At 38.1% G+C, this 16,214-nt stretch overlaps 2 protein-coding genes across 3 annotated transcripts in view; one reads left to right on the top strand and one right to left on the bottom strand.

The window, feature by feature from the left end:
- LOC136857335 (hyaluronan mediated motility receptor) overlaps window positions 1-16,214 on the bottom strand; it is an 86,568-nt gene that overhangs the window by 12,737 nt on the left and 57,617 nt on the right. The window contains exon 4 of the mRNA XM_067135934.2: window positions 14,884-15,118. Within this exon, the coding sequence (XP_066992035.2) occupies window positions 14,884-15,118 (235 nt within the window). The remainder of the gene's footprint in view (window positions 1-14,883; window positions 15,119-16,214) is intronic.
- The window catches only part of LOC136857336 (uncharacterized), a 33,067-nt gene continuing 22,128 nt past the window's right edge, over window positions 5,276-16,214 (top strand). Inside the window, exons 1-4 of one of the 2 annotated variants that reach the window (XR_010858528.2) lie at window positions 5,276-5,411; window positions 5,497-5,589; window positions 5,675-5,764; window positions 15,025-15,386. Coding sequence is in view for 1 of the 2 variants with exons in the window: in XM_067135935.2 (XP_066992036.2) it covers window positions 5,546-5,589; window positions 5,675-5,764 (134 nt within the window). In the remaining variant the exon portion in view is untranslated. Of the gene's footprint in view, window positions 5,412-5,496; window positions 5,590-5,674; window positions 5,765-15,024; window positions 15,387-16,214 lie in introns of those variants that run through there. The other variant, XM_067135935.2, reaches the window with a different exon arrangement.

The raw sequence follows: 16,214 nt of genomic DNA, 5'->3' as shown, positions 1-16,214 counted from the left end.
ATTTTCATGAATGACGAATTTTATCAGTATGTGTGTGAGCAGACCAATCTATACGCGAGTCAAGTGATAAGTGCGGCGCCGCGGCCTTTCACATAGAATTCGATCATGCAATCGTGGAAACCGATTAGTCCAAAATCCTGATATAAAAATATACTGGACCGAAAACCCTGTTTTTCATACTCCGATATTTTCTAATACAATGTTCCGAATACGCTTCCTTCATATTCTTTCATTTCTTCACTTCGGTGACAGCAATCATTATGCCGAAAATACTGATAGGCTGTATAAAATTAGGCATACGGTATTTTGAAACCTGTGACACCAGATATCACACCCTAAATATTTACTAGTGGTAAGCACAAAGTATCATTTTTCTAACATTTATAGTTTAGGAGTAATCGTAAATTGTATTAAGTGATGCAAGTCAAGAGGGCCAGGCATCAAAATGGCCGGTCCAGGCATTCAAGTGTGCAGCTCAGAAGCAGGTACTGAATGTGTTAAAAGTTCTCTATTTACACTTATGAGTACAGCAGAGGGAGCTTTCTGCCAAACAGTTGAGAATTCAACGGCCCTGCTTGCTGCAGTGATTCTCTTGCAGAAGTGGCACCAGTGCTACCTCTAGTGTAGCATTTACTAACTATGGTCTCAGTGACAGCTACTCTAATCCACGTAAATAGGCCAGCCGTGCTGCAATGTGTGCAGTTCATACAGAACCTTATGGGAGACTTTTAGCCACCTATTGGAGAAAGCTGTAGTTAAGTGTGCTCTCTTATGCTTTCAACAAGACGTTCTGTCATTCACAAAACCTAACAAGGTTGCCAGATCATCAGTATATGAATGTTTGGCTCAATACCAACACTCAATATGAAGGATGGGATCGCTAATCGCTGTATATCATTTCATTTTGGTGGTTCTGGAGCTCTGCAGATCATATTATGGAGCCGCGCCTGAATTAAACAGTGTTCAAAAACACCTTCACATCTCTGATCAAAAGAACAGAGTAAGAATATGCAACAACTACTTTTAGCCGACTAGAAAACACTGTGTAAAGTTAGTACATTTTCCGCTGATACTTGTGAAGCTTTTGCATGCTGCAACATTCCGCTGCATTAACTGAATTAATTGTGCTAATCAAAGGACACCAGATGAATCTATTCTGAGGAAGATATTTACTTTCACTGCACGCTTCTGTCATGGATTCAATACAATCTGAAATAGGAGGGAACTGTGTCCGGATATCTGTAGATGAAACCATCTATTTGTGTGGTCGATGTATTGCGAACTTCGTAGTGGTAAATTATGTCCTGCCGGGCTGAGTGGCTCAGACGGTTAAGGCGCTGGCCTTCTAACCCCAACTTGGCAGGTTCGATCCTGGCTCAGTCCGGTGGTATTTGAAGGTGCTCAAATACGGCAGCCCCGTGTCGGTAGATTTACTGGCACGCAAAAGAACTCCTGTGGGACTAAATTCTGGCACCTCAGCGTCTCCGAAGACCTTAAAAAGTAGTTAGTGGGACGTAAAGCAAATAACATTATTATTATTATTATTAAATTATGTCCAGAAGAACCCGGCAAACCTCATTTACTTTCGTGCAAACAGCTATAATAATAATAATAATAATAATAATAATAATAATAATAATAATAATAAATTTAAAAAAAAAAAAAAAAAAAAAAAAAAAAAAAAAAAACCATGCTTCAGTTGCAAGATTTATCGATTCCCTGCAACTTCTGTGGCCTAGCAAATCGAAGAGTAATTGTGTGCCTTTTAGTCACAGACACAGCTTTGTATATGTTGAAAGCTGGCCAGTCTCTTCGAGTATTTTTTCCAAATCTCATCCATGTTGCACGTTTGGCCCACGGATTGCATCGTATTGCAGAAGAGATACGTACCCCTTTCCACCTATCAACGAAGTTATTTCAAGTAGGGAAAAACTGTTCCTAAAAGCACTGGCTGGTGTACATATTTACAAAACTCACCTGCCTCCCATTTCTCTTCTGCCGAAACCTGTTCTCATAAGATAAGGAACTTTATTATCCGCAGTACTGTTCTACCAGGAGAACTTTATTCAAGTGACAGATGTAGTTAAAAGTACTGACGATAATCATACTGTGTGTGCTTGTGAAGCAAAGTGCACATTTCAATCTGAAACTGTATATAAAGATATGTTTCATCCATGAGCATTATTCGGCACTTTAAGGGCCTAGATATACTCTGTGCACTCCCTACACGAATCCCTTCAGTTAATTCAAAACACCATTAGTTCTTCAAATTGTGTCCTGCTGAAACTGGAGAAAAAGTTAGAAGGAAATTCAGTGCGGTGTTAAGACTCAAACCCAGGACTGAAGATTCAGTCCATAAGCAACTACATAAGTGGAATCAGACACGATTTGCCAAAAGAATATTCTGAGCAGTCAGTGCCAGTGAACAAGTACTGTCCTGTTACGTCTGTGACGTACGATAATTTTTAGCGTATAAATTAATTCTGTCCGACAACAGAAAGTCATTGACCCGTGAAAACATTGAAAAACTGTTGATAACCTACTGCCTTGCATAATTTTACAAGGAATGAAACATGTTCGTCAATTTAACGTTGAGTTAAAAGTAAATAAAGCGTTTGGTAAGAGTATTTTGTTTTATTTTTAGTGCATATTTTCAACATTTTTAGTGCATATGAATCCAGGCCCTAGTAATATATAAACATCCAAATATTTACTATTAAATCCCAAATCTTCAAAATATCCATTATACATAATTTTCTGCTAAAAAGGCCAAAACAGGCAAACAAGCAGGGGAAAAGACAGTTATTTAGAATTCTTAAGTCATAAAATGAATACAGTGTTCTCTCTAGGACTTTTCTAATGGGCACACCGCCCAGCCGTTTTCACAGACCGTCCAGCTATCATAACCTAGACATGTGCTAGTGACATAATATTTCAAGTTGCTTTACGTCGCACCGACACGTATAGGTATTATGGCAATGATGGGCTAGGAGTGGGAAGGAACAGCCCCAGCATTTACCCGAGATGAAAATGGTAAAGCACAGAAAACCATCTTCAAGGCTGCTGACAGAGGGATTCGAACCCACTATCTCCCAAACGCAAGCAGACACCCATGTGACCCAACTGCGCAGCCACCTGCTGGTTTTTTTTTTTTTTCAATCTATTTTGTAGCTTTACAGGTATTGTGAGTTTCATTTGAAATTTCAGTTTTAGACTATTTTGTTTCATGTGGAACTTTGTGGCAGCCCTGATTGTTTGGGAAGTAGTAATCCTTTAAAATAACCTAGAGAACCCAAAAACTGAATTTAGTATCGATTTCTATCATTTTGGACATTTTCTTTTTTTCTCGTCCGTTATGAATCGCATGCCGATGGAGGCTGAAATTGGACTTAAATATCAACCAGAGTGTCGCTCACTATTCATCTACGAATTCAACACTAGTATAGGTAGTTTTCGATTATTTTTATATGTCACTCCCTCCCCACTCCACCCCTAGGGGTGCTACGCGTCTTACTCCCACTGTATATTCCTGAGCACGTAAGGCAATACCCTAAGGGTGCAACCTTACCCTTTCTCCCCTGTAATGTTAAGGTAGCGATTTATAGTTACTTTTCTTGCTGTTGGGTATTTTGCAGTTCTTTTTCAGTGTCGGTAACCATACAGTTTAGGGACCCTACTTGCCGATACGTCGTCTTACATTTACCGTTAATCTGGCACGTTGGCAATGTTCAGTCGCAGTTCTAGCCTGAATTACGTATTACCACTGCATTATTGTTAAAATCACTACTGATACATTTGCGAGAATATTTAAAGCATATTTTCTTTTTCTGTGGGATTGTAAATCTATTTGGCTAATACCAGGTAAGTAGAATTGTGGCATGTTCGGATAATTCATTTAATAACGCAGTTTGTGTGAAATGATGAACACATCATTTTATTAATTACGTTCCTATTTCGTCCCATACTTATGTACAGAATTCGATTGGGATGTCTAAGAAGGATGAAAAATCTGCAAGAACTCCTCCGAAAAGGAAAGCAACGTTACGTCCTTTACAAAAATCAATTCAGAGATTGCTACGAGGTATTGAAAAAGGAAGACTAGTTATCACTCTTAGTGATATGGACCTTATGACAAGAGTTTCACAATTAATTGGGGGTTAAGTGTTCTTTTAAATTTTAATTTTGTTTCTATAAGATTCTGGCAGTGAGAGTCAGTTGAAATGGAAAATATTTAGTTATGAACTTAACCTAACCTAAACATGTCTTGTCTCGACATTGACACGGTTTACAGACCCAGCCTTTGTATATTCTTATTGACTTACGGCATATGTGTATGTAATATATTTGCTCATGTGTATTATTACGTGGTTTCATTTCAGATTTCTAATCTGTTTACTAGGTGATATCTGTCACCTGGGCGACTGTCCTAAATGCAGATCAGTGATGATTGATTGATTCAAATTGACTGGCATGATGTAGGAAGTGGCATTTTAACTTACACCTTCAATCTGCATTTAGGGCAGTGGCAGATTCCTACCTGTTGTTTCACTGCTTTCTATCAGTGGCTCTTGAATTTGACTTCATCACCGTTAAGGGGTCTGTTGGTTATGAAAAAGACCTGTAGTTATTCACTTTAGGCCAACGATTAACTTTAGAGATGCACTTCAATTATAACTTCTCCAGTGTATGTTCATGTAATATTACTGGATATTGGTATCGGGAAATTACTTGTACTACAGGCCTATTTATTAGGTTCATTCTCTATTGACAATCTCCACCTGAATCAGTGTATAACTGACTATTGCACACCTAAGCTTCCTATTTCTTAGTGCTTGATATAGGTTTGGTGTTCGTAGCAGTTACATTTCTTCTAAAGTATTAAACCTTAATGTTTATAGAAATATCATTAATACAAGTGATTATGGACTTCTAGTCTAGATATACCATATTGACATTAAACCACTATCAATATACTAAATATACTAATACATGATAAATTTTAGCATAGAGTAGTGTAAGTAGCAATTCATTAACTTCATCAGGTGACTGTTGCATTGCAATTGCTTTCACTTAAAATCAGACATCTTTTTCAATCATTCAACAAAAATAACAATTTTTGTCTGTTAATATTCCTGTAGAAGGTGGTTTCATATTTTTAGGGAAAAGAAGAAATAACTTCATGCTAAAACTCAGAATTCTTACAGGTGCTGATTTGATATTTGCCACAAATTTGAAGAGAAGTCAAGATTATCATGGTGCTATGAACAGTGAGAAATCTCAGATGTGGGTGGAAACACAATCATAGGATTAAGAAATATAGGACCCTGTGTATTGTGATGGATAATGTAGCATATCACTGTAAGCTTGTGGAGCATCAACCGACAATGAAATGGAGGAAGGATCAATTAGTGGTAATTATAATAGATTGAATATTTTCTACTACTGAATTATAATGTTGTTACAGAATTTTATTTTTATTTTTCCTTTAATTTATAGTCATGGTGAGGCAGAATTGGGGTGGCTCCACCACAAAACTCAACAAAAGATGAACTGCAAAAGATGTGTCATGAATCAAAGTCACTTAAAGAGGTACAGTAGCATCTAAACATAACTTTAGGTAGACTAATGTTGATTACTTTCATGTACGCATAACAATATTTCTCTTTTTAACCAGGTATATTGTTGATGAGATTCTGCACAATGAAGGCCATGCTTTGAATCAGAGGAGGAAGGAGAAGAAAGCTGAGGAGTTAGCTGTACCATTGTAAGAGCTATTCCATGAGATTAAGGGTTTTCCAACTTTGCTGGGAAATACATTTCTAATGGCCCTGTCCTTTCGGATATAACAGCGTTACATTTGAAAATTGTAGGGAAAGAGAACAAGATATATTTAAACTTTGAGAGACACTGAATATTCTAGGTATCTGGTCCTATGTGCTCTGATAAAAATTGATCACGTTATTATGCATGCGTCTAGTTTTTTTTGGTACAAGTTGCTTTACGTCACACCGACACAAATAGGTTTTATGGTACGATGTGACAGGAAAGGGCTAGGAGTGGGAAGGAAGCGGCCGTGCCTTAAGGTAGAGCCCCAGCATTTTCCTGGTATGAAAATGAGAAAGCACGGAAAGCCACTTTCAGGGCTGCCGACATTGGGGTTCGAACCCACTATCTAGCATATAGTGGATACTGGCCGCACTTAAGCAACTGCAGCTATCGAGCTTGGTGGATCTAGAATGGTGGTGCTTGGATCGCCCGATAGATAAATTTATAACTACACAGTCAATACCGCGTAACTAACTCGTTCCTTACAAACCTCAGTGCTCTTCTCGAATCAAATCTGCATTTAGGGCAGTTGCCCAGGTGGCAGATTCCCTATCTGCAGTCCAATTGCACTCATTTTTGCAAGTAGTCTCCCATGATCCACCCTATCAAATGCTTTAGGCAGGTCCATCGCAATACAGTCCATTTGACCTGAATCCAAGATATCTGCTATATCTTGCTGGAATCCTACAAGTTGAGCTTCAGTGGAATAATCTTTCCTAAACGTGAACTGCCTTCTATCGAACCAGTTATTAATCTCGCAAACATGTCTAGTATAATCAGAAAGAATGCCCTCCCAAAGCTTACATGCAACACATGTCAAACTTACTGGCCTGTAATTTTCAGCTTTATGTCTATCACCCTTACCTTTATACACAGGGTCTACTATAACAACTCTCCATTCATTTGGTATAGCTCCTTCATGCAAACAATGATCATATAAGTACTTCAGATATGGTACTATACTCCAACCCCTTGTCTTTAGTGTATCTCCCAAAACCTTATCAATTCCAGTGCTTTTCTAGTTATCAACTTTTGTATCTTACTGTAAATGTCATTGTTATCATATGTAAATTGTAATACTTCTTTAGTATTAGTCACCTCCTCTAAACCAATAGAGTCTAGTCAAAAAAACACCATTTATAAAAATATACAGCCTCCATAACACATTTTACAAGTATAAAAACACACTTGGTGTTAAATTGAGATCTGTCATTAATGGACTATAGTTGAAAAATCTTAATATTGTATGTAGTAACACAAAGTATAGGTTATCAATCAATTACCTGAAAACAAGTCAAAAAATAGATGTTCACAGCACTTTTGCTGAAGGCTGGGGTTCCTATTAGATTGGACTAATTTCGAGGGAAAACATTTCTTCAAAGTTTTGCAAGCTGAATGTTGGGCTTGGTTTCATAAAGACATTAAAAATGACGGAGTATCATCGTTATTCTAGCATCAGCCTGGTCAACCTAGTGTGCCACCTAACTGCATGGTGAAAGAAAGATGTACCATGTGCGTTTATCATGATTTAATGCTATTCCGAAAGGAATAAATTTAATTTGATTCCCTCCAGATAATCCGCTGAATGTTCCTATCATCTGCATGAACCATGACTTGCCAATACATTTCAAGCAATATCTGCAGTGAAGGCAAAGGTATGCATTCTGAAACTTAGAATAACAGAGTAAAGATCCTCTTGTATTGTCGTTCCAACCATTACTATATCATTCAATGAAATATTGTTAGATATTTTAGCAGATGTAACAAATACAACCCTCATTTTTGTAGGTGAGCTACTAAGCTTAAAAACTGGATGATGGGTAGATAATAGCTTCCACCTTCATTCCCTGACCTTAACCATTTGCCCCATGGCCTCTTACTCATGAAGAAAGTTAGTACTTGTGCTTAAGTGAGGGCTGCCTACTGAAACGCAGTTCTAGTTGAGTTAGTCTTGACATGGCATGATTGAAGGAGTTTCCCCAGAACCTCAGGTTTCTGCTTGAGGGGTAGGCGAACTATAAATCTACCTGTAGAATCCCTAGTGGTATTCTCTGTAAAGTGCCTTTCTATGGCTCTCTCTTCTCTTGTCATGACTGGGGATGTAAGCTCTTCTATTTCCCAGAACTGCTGTAGCTGGGTATCTAACATGTCCTGTGACTTCAAGAAACATGTTATTACAGTAAGACTTTTTTTTCCCCCTCTGGTGGTAGTGTCCAGCAATAATCCATCCTAGTTCAGTGTCTTTAAGAATAGGATAATCTGGTGACTGAGTTCTGCAACCAAGTTTCAATAATGAAAATAAATGTTCTGCGCCTATTAATAACTCAATGTCACCTGGATGGAAGAACTTGGGGTCAGCAAGCTTCAAGTCAGTGAGCAAGTTCCAGTGCTTCTACCCCAACAAGTGCCAAGTTATGGATACAGGAAGCCTTTATCTTTCACCCTTCCAATGGCCTTCATGGCTCTACGGTTCTTTAAGGACCTTGGCCTCCTTGACCACAGCTCTCCAGACGTCCCGATCTACAGCATGCCTACGCCACCTCCTGACTCCAACGGTCCTCAGATCAGTCTCCACATCCTCCAGCCATCTCATACGGGGCCAACCTCTCCTTCTGCCCCCAGGGTGCCCTGTCAGTGCCTTCCATGGAAGTCTTCCCTCCTCCATCCGTTGCACATGCCCCAGCCATCCAATTTATTCTCATTTTGACTGAGGTCACCAAGTCCAGATCCTTATCTTATTTTTCATTTGTTCTGATTCTCCACAAATCTCCCTCCGTCACCAATCCAAATATCTTCCTCTACTTTCCTTTCCCACACATTTAATCTTCTCTCTGTGGTCTCAGTCAATACCCATGCCTCACTCCCACACATAAGTACTGGTTTAATTATTGTTTTGTAGAGAGTCAGTTTTAAAATTTTTACTTCTCAGAAGAGGGTACAGTGCTCTGTAGGATGTGTTGGCAGCCTTAATACGATTTAAAATATCTGTCTCAACTTATTTTCTGATGTTATTACTGAGCTTAGATATACTGCTTCAAAGGTGTAATCATCCACTTGGAGTTTTTCGGTGTTCCTTCCACTTCTCTTCGTTACCATATAGGCTATTTATATTTAGCCTCACTTATCTATAAACCCAAAGATCCAGCCGCATCTTTCAGCTCCCTTAAGACAGTTGTAAGTGCCTCGTTACTCCTAGCAGTTATCACCACACCATCTGCACAAGCCAAAACTTGGATCAGTCTATTGTAAATATTACCACCTGGATTAGTAGTAATTGATGTTGCAGCTTTCTCCAGCACTATATTAAATAACACTGCTGATCTCCTTGCCTTAGGCCTTCATCAGTTCTGAAAGATCTTGACAGACTTCCCTGTACTTTTACCCGACTTCTGCTGTTCTCCAGGGTCATCTTAGTCTATTTTATTAACTTCTGTGGGGATTTAAAATACTTCATTGTTTCCAATAATGTTGATCTCTTTACTTTGTCTAGGCTTGTTTAAAATATATAAAAAGATGTCCTAGTCGAACATTGTATTTGTATGTCTTTTCCAGTCATTCTTGTGGTGAAAATATGGTCTGTCGATCTTCCAGGTCTGAAACCAGCTTGGTACTCCCCTATAATTCTTTCTGCTCTACTACTAATTCTCTCTGTTATGGCTGTAGAGAGGATTTCATACACTGTACTCAGTAAGGATATACCTTGATAATTCTTGCATTGCATGCTTATGTATAGGGCATACATATATTTGCTAGTGTCCAGTTCTCTGGCATTTTACCTGTTTCCCATACCTTTTTAATTATCTCATGTATTCTCCTCACCAACACTTCTCCAGTTTTACCATTTCTGCAGTTAGGTCATTCCCTGGGGCTATACTATACTTCAACTGTTTTATAATTTCACTTATTTCTTCAACCGATGGTGATCCCACATTGTCTTCATCCTCATGTCCATTCTCATCGTTCCTCTCTTCCCCCCTCACACTCATCTCTCCCTGAAGTTTCCATACTACCTGATCCTTCTTTTTGTTCATATATTGGTCTGACAGAAAGTAATGTTTCGAAATGTTTTGCCCATTTTTCCAGAATTCGTTCTTTCCCAACAATCAGTCTATCAGTCTCATCCTTAAGCATATTCACTCTAGTTTGATATCCCTTCTTTACTTGTCCAACCCCATGGAAGAATTTTCTACCTTGTTTGTTTTCAAAATTATTTTGCACTTCATCCAATCTCTCCCTTCGATTATTTTCTTGTTCCTTATCGATGTCTTTGCTATTCACAGTTTCTCTTTAAAAACTGCCATACAATTTCGAGTGGGTCTCTGTAGCATTCTTTGTCGGTCCAGATTTCTCTCTTCTAGGAACCTTACCCACTTCTTCGTCATACCATTTATTTCTATTCTGTTTCCTTCTCTCTCCAAGTACTTCCTGCGCTGTTGTATTTATTGCTAGCTTGGTTTCTTCCCACATTTTAATTGATGTCCACATTCCCGTTTCTGCCCATCTGTAGTTTTCTTTGCATCTGGTCTCTATACTCTTCCTCCTTTTCATCCCTTAACAGCTCTACATTATACAGCTTGCTCTGCTCAGCTCTGTCCCTGGGTTTAATTGCCTGTCTTTCTTGGAACTTGATCCTCACTAGTATGTGATCTGAATCACTGTCTGCACCCTGCATGCTTCTCACATCCATAATATTGGACGCATGTCGTGCATCTATCAGCACAGGGTCTATCTGGTTCTTTGTCAGACCATCCGGTGATATCCATGTCTCTTTATGGATCTCCTTATGGGGAAAGCATGTGCTCTTAATCAGGAAAGCATGTGCTCTTAATCACCAGCTCCTTGCTAAAGGCAAACTCAATCAAATTCCATCCGTTCTCATTGGATTCTTGGTGTTTACTGTGATATCCTGCCACTGGGTGGTTTTCTTTCTCTTTGCCTACTTTGGCATTGTAATCTCCTAGGACAACTTATCATACTTGGGCAACTTGTCATATGCTTGCTCCATTTTTTCATAGAACTGTTCTTTCTCTTCCCCTTCAGCATCCTCTGTTGGGGCATGGACACTAATTAGTGATATGTTGGCAGATCTCCTTTTCAATCTTAACTGGCATAGTCTGAGGCTTATTGCTTCATATTCAGTCATATGACTGATCAATTTCTTGTCCATAAACCCTGTTCCTATTCTATTTTCTTCCTTCCCACTATTGAATAAAATGTAGTGCTGTAGATCTGCCACCTCGATTGTCTTCCATCTTATCTCCTGTAATGCTGCCACATCTATGTTATATTTAAGTAATTCTTCCTCCAATTTTCTACTAGCCCCAGCCTGAATGATACTTCTCACATTCCATGTTCCAATATATCCATATCGCTGTCATTTAGCACGCTTCAGTCATCGTAAGTTTAGGACCATCCGGTTATCTCTATTTGGTTTCTAAACAATATGGAGTTTTGTGGTGGTGAAGTTGTTAGCCCCACGCACCAAACCCCAACCTGAAGGACGAGGGTATCACTCTTAGCCTGGATCATCACCTTTGACCTGTCCGGCTTGTGTGGCCCTACCAAGAGCATATGCTCCCGCTGGCGTAGCTCTAAGGATCATTTGAACACGCAAGCCTCCAAAACACCCAGCAAAATGTATTTTACCTTTGTGGTGATACCATCAGGAGGACGGACGTCGGCCTCTCACCGCTGGATACCGTGGTTCAAATCCCGGTCACTCCATGCGAGATTTGTGCTGGACAAAGCAGAGGCGGGGCAGGTTTTTCTCTGGGTACTCCGGTTTTCCCTGTCATCTTTCATTCCAGCAACACTCTCCATTATCATTTCATAGCATTTATCAGTCATTAATAAATCACCTTCGGAGTGGCGACCCCATTGTAATAATAGCGTACATATGGTTCATTCATTTCGTCCCTGACCCGGTCAAAGACTGGAAAACAGCTTGTAGGTTTTCAAGGAGAGAATGTACGATTAGCTCAGGTTGGTGGGTTCGAGTCCGGCAGTATTTGAAATTACTCAAATATGCCAGTCTTATGTCTAGATCTACCGGTACATAAAATAACTCTTGCGGGACGAAATTCTGGTACCTCGACGTATATGAAAACGACAGAAGTAGATAGTAGAACTAATATTAAATTCTGCAGTTGTAACATTTCAGACGTCACAGTGTAATGATGTTAATTTTATTATGCGTAATTAATTCAGGAATGGCATAAATGATGACATATTTATTTTTGTACGTAATTTTATTATAATTCATGTTTGATCATTTGGTCACTATCATTTCATTACTTTGTAACTACGACTTGTAAACGAGGGCTGAATATCCTAATATTAATTTAGATTCTTGCGACATTCGTTTAAATTTAACTTGCAGTAGATTTTCCTCTATCTTGCCACATCATCGAGGAAGAAGAATCAACAAGTTTAGAACTCAATTCTTGGAAAAGCTGGCACGTGTCCAGGCGATGTAACCGAAGCTACTGTGCTCGGAGCTGAGTAATTCAAACTGGTCACCGCCTATATTTTCAAAGGAGCGTCATGTTGCCATGGATACTGAGTGAAAGGGCTAATAGAAGAACAGTTGATATCATCGTTGGGACCCATCAACTTTAGTATCTGGAGTAGGGAGAGACGTGTCACCTGATTGGACCACGTGTTTTGACCATTAACTAGGGCCAGTAAAGCTTACTTAAGGGCGTGTTGGAGCTCTTGGCATCATTCTATCTTGTATTTCGCTTTAGGTTTGATAACTTGTTTTATGGTTGATGTACTATAATGGACTAAGTTTAATAGTTCATCACTTCTTCAGTCTTAACTTCGTCACCACGACGTGGTACTTAGGAATCTCTGAATGATGGGTGTATAGCCACTCTCATCAGGAAGTACGTACAGCTCGACTACTAGACCGGTTTGTACCAGTCTAAAACAATAGGTAGCATTAAACTAGCTAGAAATGAAACTACGGTACACATTTTCAGTCAAGTTGGAAGGAATGTTAATTCAGTATCCTCTCCACATAACCCAAGGGGGTTTTTCAAACAGTGATTCAGGGCTCATCTCCAATATATGGGATAGAGCATAACAGGGAGTGATAGTTTCAAAGCCATCATCCAATTAGTGGTTGATGCAATTTGCAAGGCAGGAATGGTACTTAGCTGCAGATGAAGATATCTCAAAGATGACCGGTGATGTTCCAGCTACAAGGATGGAAGCTTTCCAAGGACCAGCAGAACAAGATCAGATGGTGAGCAAGCGAGTTAAAAATATTGCAAGTTTCCGCGATGTAGAGTTATTCGATTTTTTGTTAAATTAATTTCCTATTTTAAATTCAGTTCTCGTCAAACAGTCGTCATTTTTATTTAGCATAATGAATGTTATTCTCTTGGTTCATTTTAATCAGTCTGCCTTAATTAGCCTTTTGATTTCTAATTCTCCTGCTTAATGATTAGTGCACTATCACCCCATCCCTGTGATGAGTCCGTCCAAGCTTTATTATAAATTTTTGTTTTTAAGTCATCAACTTAAAGACTGGCGCCCTTAGCTTGCATAGTTGCATTTCTCGTTCAATTATTGTTCTCTAAGAGGGGTACGTCACACAGTGAGCTTGAAAGCTGACCTAATTTCTGTTAACGTAGCTTGGCACATTAGTCTTCCTATATGGTGGGTTCGAGTCCGGTAGTATTTGAAAGTGCTCAAATACGCCAGTCTCGTGTCTAGATGTACCGGTACATGACAAAAGAAAGGGAAGTCATTGGATGTCTCGAACTTCAAAAAAATCACACTGCAAAGACTTGTTAAATAAATTGCATTGTTTAACACGCCCCTCTTTTCAAGAATATGGTTACAGTACACCTACTGTATATCAAAATAAAGACAGAAATATGTAACATTAATTTGAGTGAGAAAGTGTGTTTATTTCCTTAATTCCTCATTGAGCGTGGAAACCGACTTAATTATGAATATATTTATTTCATCTTAACTTTTATCATTTACTAGGGTAGGGAAACATTCATTGTCGGTGCTTATATTGAGGTTAGTTTGTTATGGTTATGTCGTGATTTTAATATGTAACCAGGCAGGTTGGCAGCAGTATTCAGCCATTACAAAAAATGTAAAAGAAGATAATCGGGCGGCGATATTTACTTTCTAGTGCATTGCCTTACGTGGCGATTAATACTATCTGGAGAGAAATATAGTAAGTCATATGTATATCAAGTTTGGTTGAAATTGCAGGGTTTGCTATAGTCTGTCATTGATACCAATATTGATACTGAAAACAGCTCCGTCAGTATCTTTACGTAAACATATTGCTCCTCAACTGTGTGCAGCCCGCTAGTCAAATGATGTATTGCGTAGAGTAAGCCTTCACCTGCAATTATTGGAATGATCATTTAATAATTTGATTTTAGGATTATTCAAAGTTGACTGAACTTAGAGACCTATCAATGCCTGATGATTCACTGGCAGGTAATTCCGCAGAGAATAAAACAAAAATGAAGCAAATCAGTCCAGCAGAACGGACTTTTAATATGGAAAATGAAATGAAAAATCTTCATTATTGTCAGCATAATTGCACGAATTACATTGAGTTCAAAGGTTTAGTTTATTACGCAGTGTTGTGCGCGAGCGGTGACTGGATTAGCGTGGAACTGCATGCGAGTACTTCATTCCATGGGATATAACAAACCCATCTGGCACTCCACAGCAACCAAGTGATTATGAACAAGCAGTATAACACTACAACTTCAAAACACTCTTATGCCTTCTTCGTGATAACACTAAAATAGTTCAATTTTGCAGTTAATCTTTACCTGTCTAATATTACTGTTAATGCCCTGAGGGGAATAAATTAAAATTTTATCATTCCTGCCACCCAGCTAACGAAAATTTCTGGGGGAACAAAGAATATATGCAAAGTTTGTGAAGTATAACAAGCTTATTTAAAAACAAAAAGCATTTGCATGGAAATCCAGGTTCTAATAATGAATTAAATGTGCAGCTTGTTCATTTAAAAAGTTAATATGGAAGAAATTATTTAAAAAATGCACTTACTTCCTTCAGCTCAAAGTTCTGATCTTTCAGTTTAACTAGGTGTCTAATCTTCTGCTTGTGATTTTGATGGCCCAATATGTCTGCATACTGTTCAGCCAGCTTATGAATTTCACCTACTACTTCTCCTTTCTCCTGCTCCAGGTGCTGACATTCTGCTCTGTAAGCTTCCAATTGTTCCTTAAAGGGTCCAATAAGTGAATATACTTCCAAATACCGCTCCTTCCACTGAGACTCTCTGAAAACAAGACATCAAGATCAGGTGAAGAATACGTACTCAACACTAATGACTTTTATAAGAAGAAAGGAATCCAAAGTAATATTTCTCAATTATGATCTTCGAAACCTCAACAAAGTTCACTTTAGGGTCGTATTCAAGAACAAGACTTGAGCGGATACCAAGTCTACTTTGACAGAAAGTATAACTCTGCTCTAAGTCTGTTTCATAGATGCTACTTTCTTTAAAGTAGATTTTGCCAAGTCAAGATTTTTTGAACTGTATTTGAAGTTGGGAATAATAATGTCTGTAATAATAATAATAATAATAATAATAATAATACTTTAAAACCAGAGAAGAGTGGCGACTTCCATCTAGCAATTTTAGTTCTTTCTAATCAAACCTAGCATATCTTAATTTTTTTAACCATTGAAAAAAATATTTTTTGCTTGTGTTAACATGACAAACTGAGGTCTTTTCCTGGCAATCAGTACAGATACCCTTCTACTTATTTTGCTGACTTCTGGCTGGTTTACATTTTGTAAGTCACCAGAAACTACTGTCTTGGAAAAAGTATAGACACCCAAGTTAATTTGTTAAGACGAAGTTTATCCTTTGTTGCACACAGGAACAAGCTACACCAAAATTTAGCTTGTTTTATTCTAAGTTAAATTTTGTGGAGTAGATATTTTTATGGACCCAGTTAAAATTTTAACGCAGGCTGCACCTAAAAAGTGCCGGTATTTTTTTTCCATTTCTAACAGAACGCCCACTTTGAAGATTCATAACTTTAGAAGTATTGATCTGATCATCATTAAACTTTAATATTGTACGTCTTAAAGTAACTTATTGTTAATCTGAATCTGAATTTTTTATTTCATTTGATATTTGTGAAAAAGGTTGTTGTAAAATTTGTGAAACATTTTCTCATTACAGGGCGATCATAGCCATAAATCTTTTTTATTATCATTATTATTATTTTTTTTTTAATTATTATTTTTTTTTTTTTTACGAAGCTCATGAGAATGTCAGGTGAAAATTAAGAGATTTCTGCCTGCATGCAATTGTTGATTTTATATTGATTTATATTTAATTGATTAGTCGTGTGAGAAGAAAG

This window comes from Anabrus simplex, chromosome 1 (assembly GCF_040414725.1).
Source record: "Anabrus simplex isolate iqAnaSimp1 chromosome 1, ASM4041472v1, whole genome shotgun sequence".
Classification (NCBI taxonomy): domain Eukaryota; kingdom Metazoa; phylum Arthropoda; class Insecta; order Orthoptera; family Tettigoniidae; genus Anabrus; species Anabrus simplex.
Note: the sequence above shows the minus strand (reverse complement) of the source record. Positions and strands in the feature narration are given on the sequence as shown.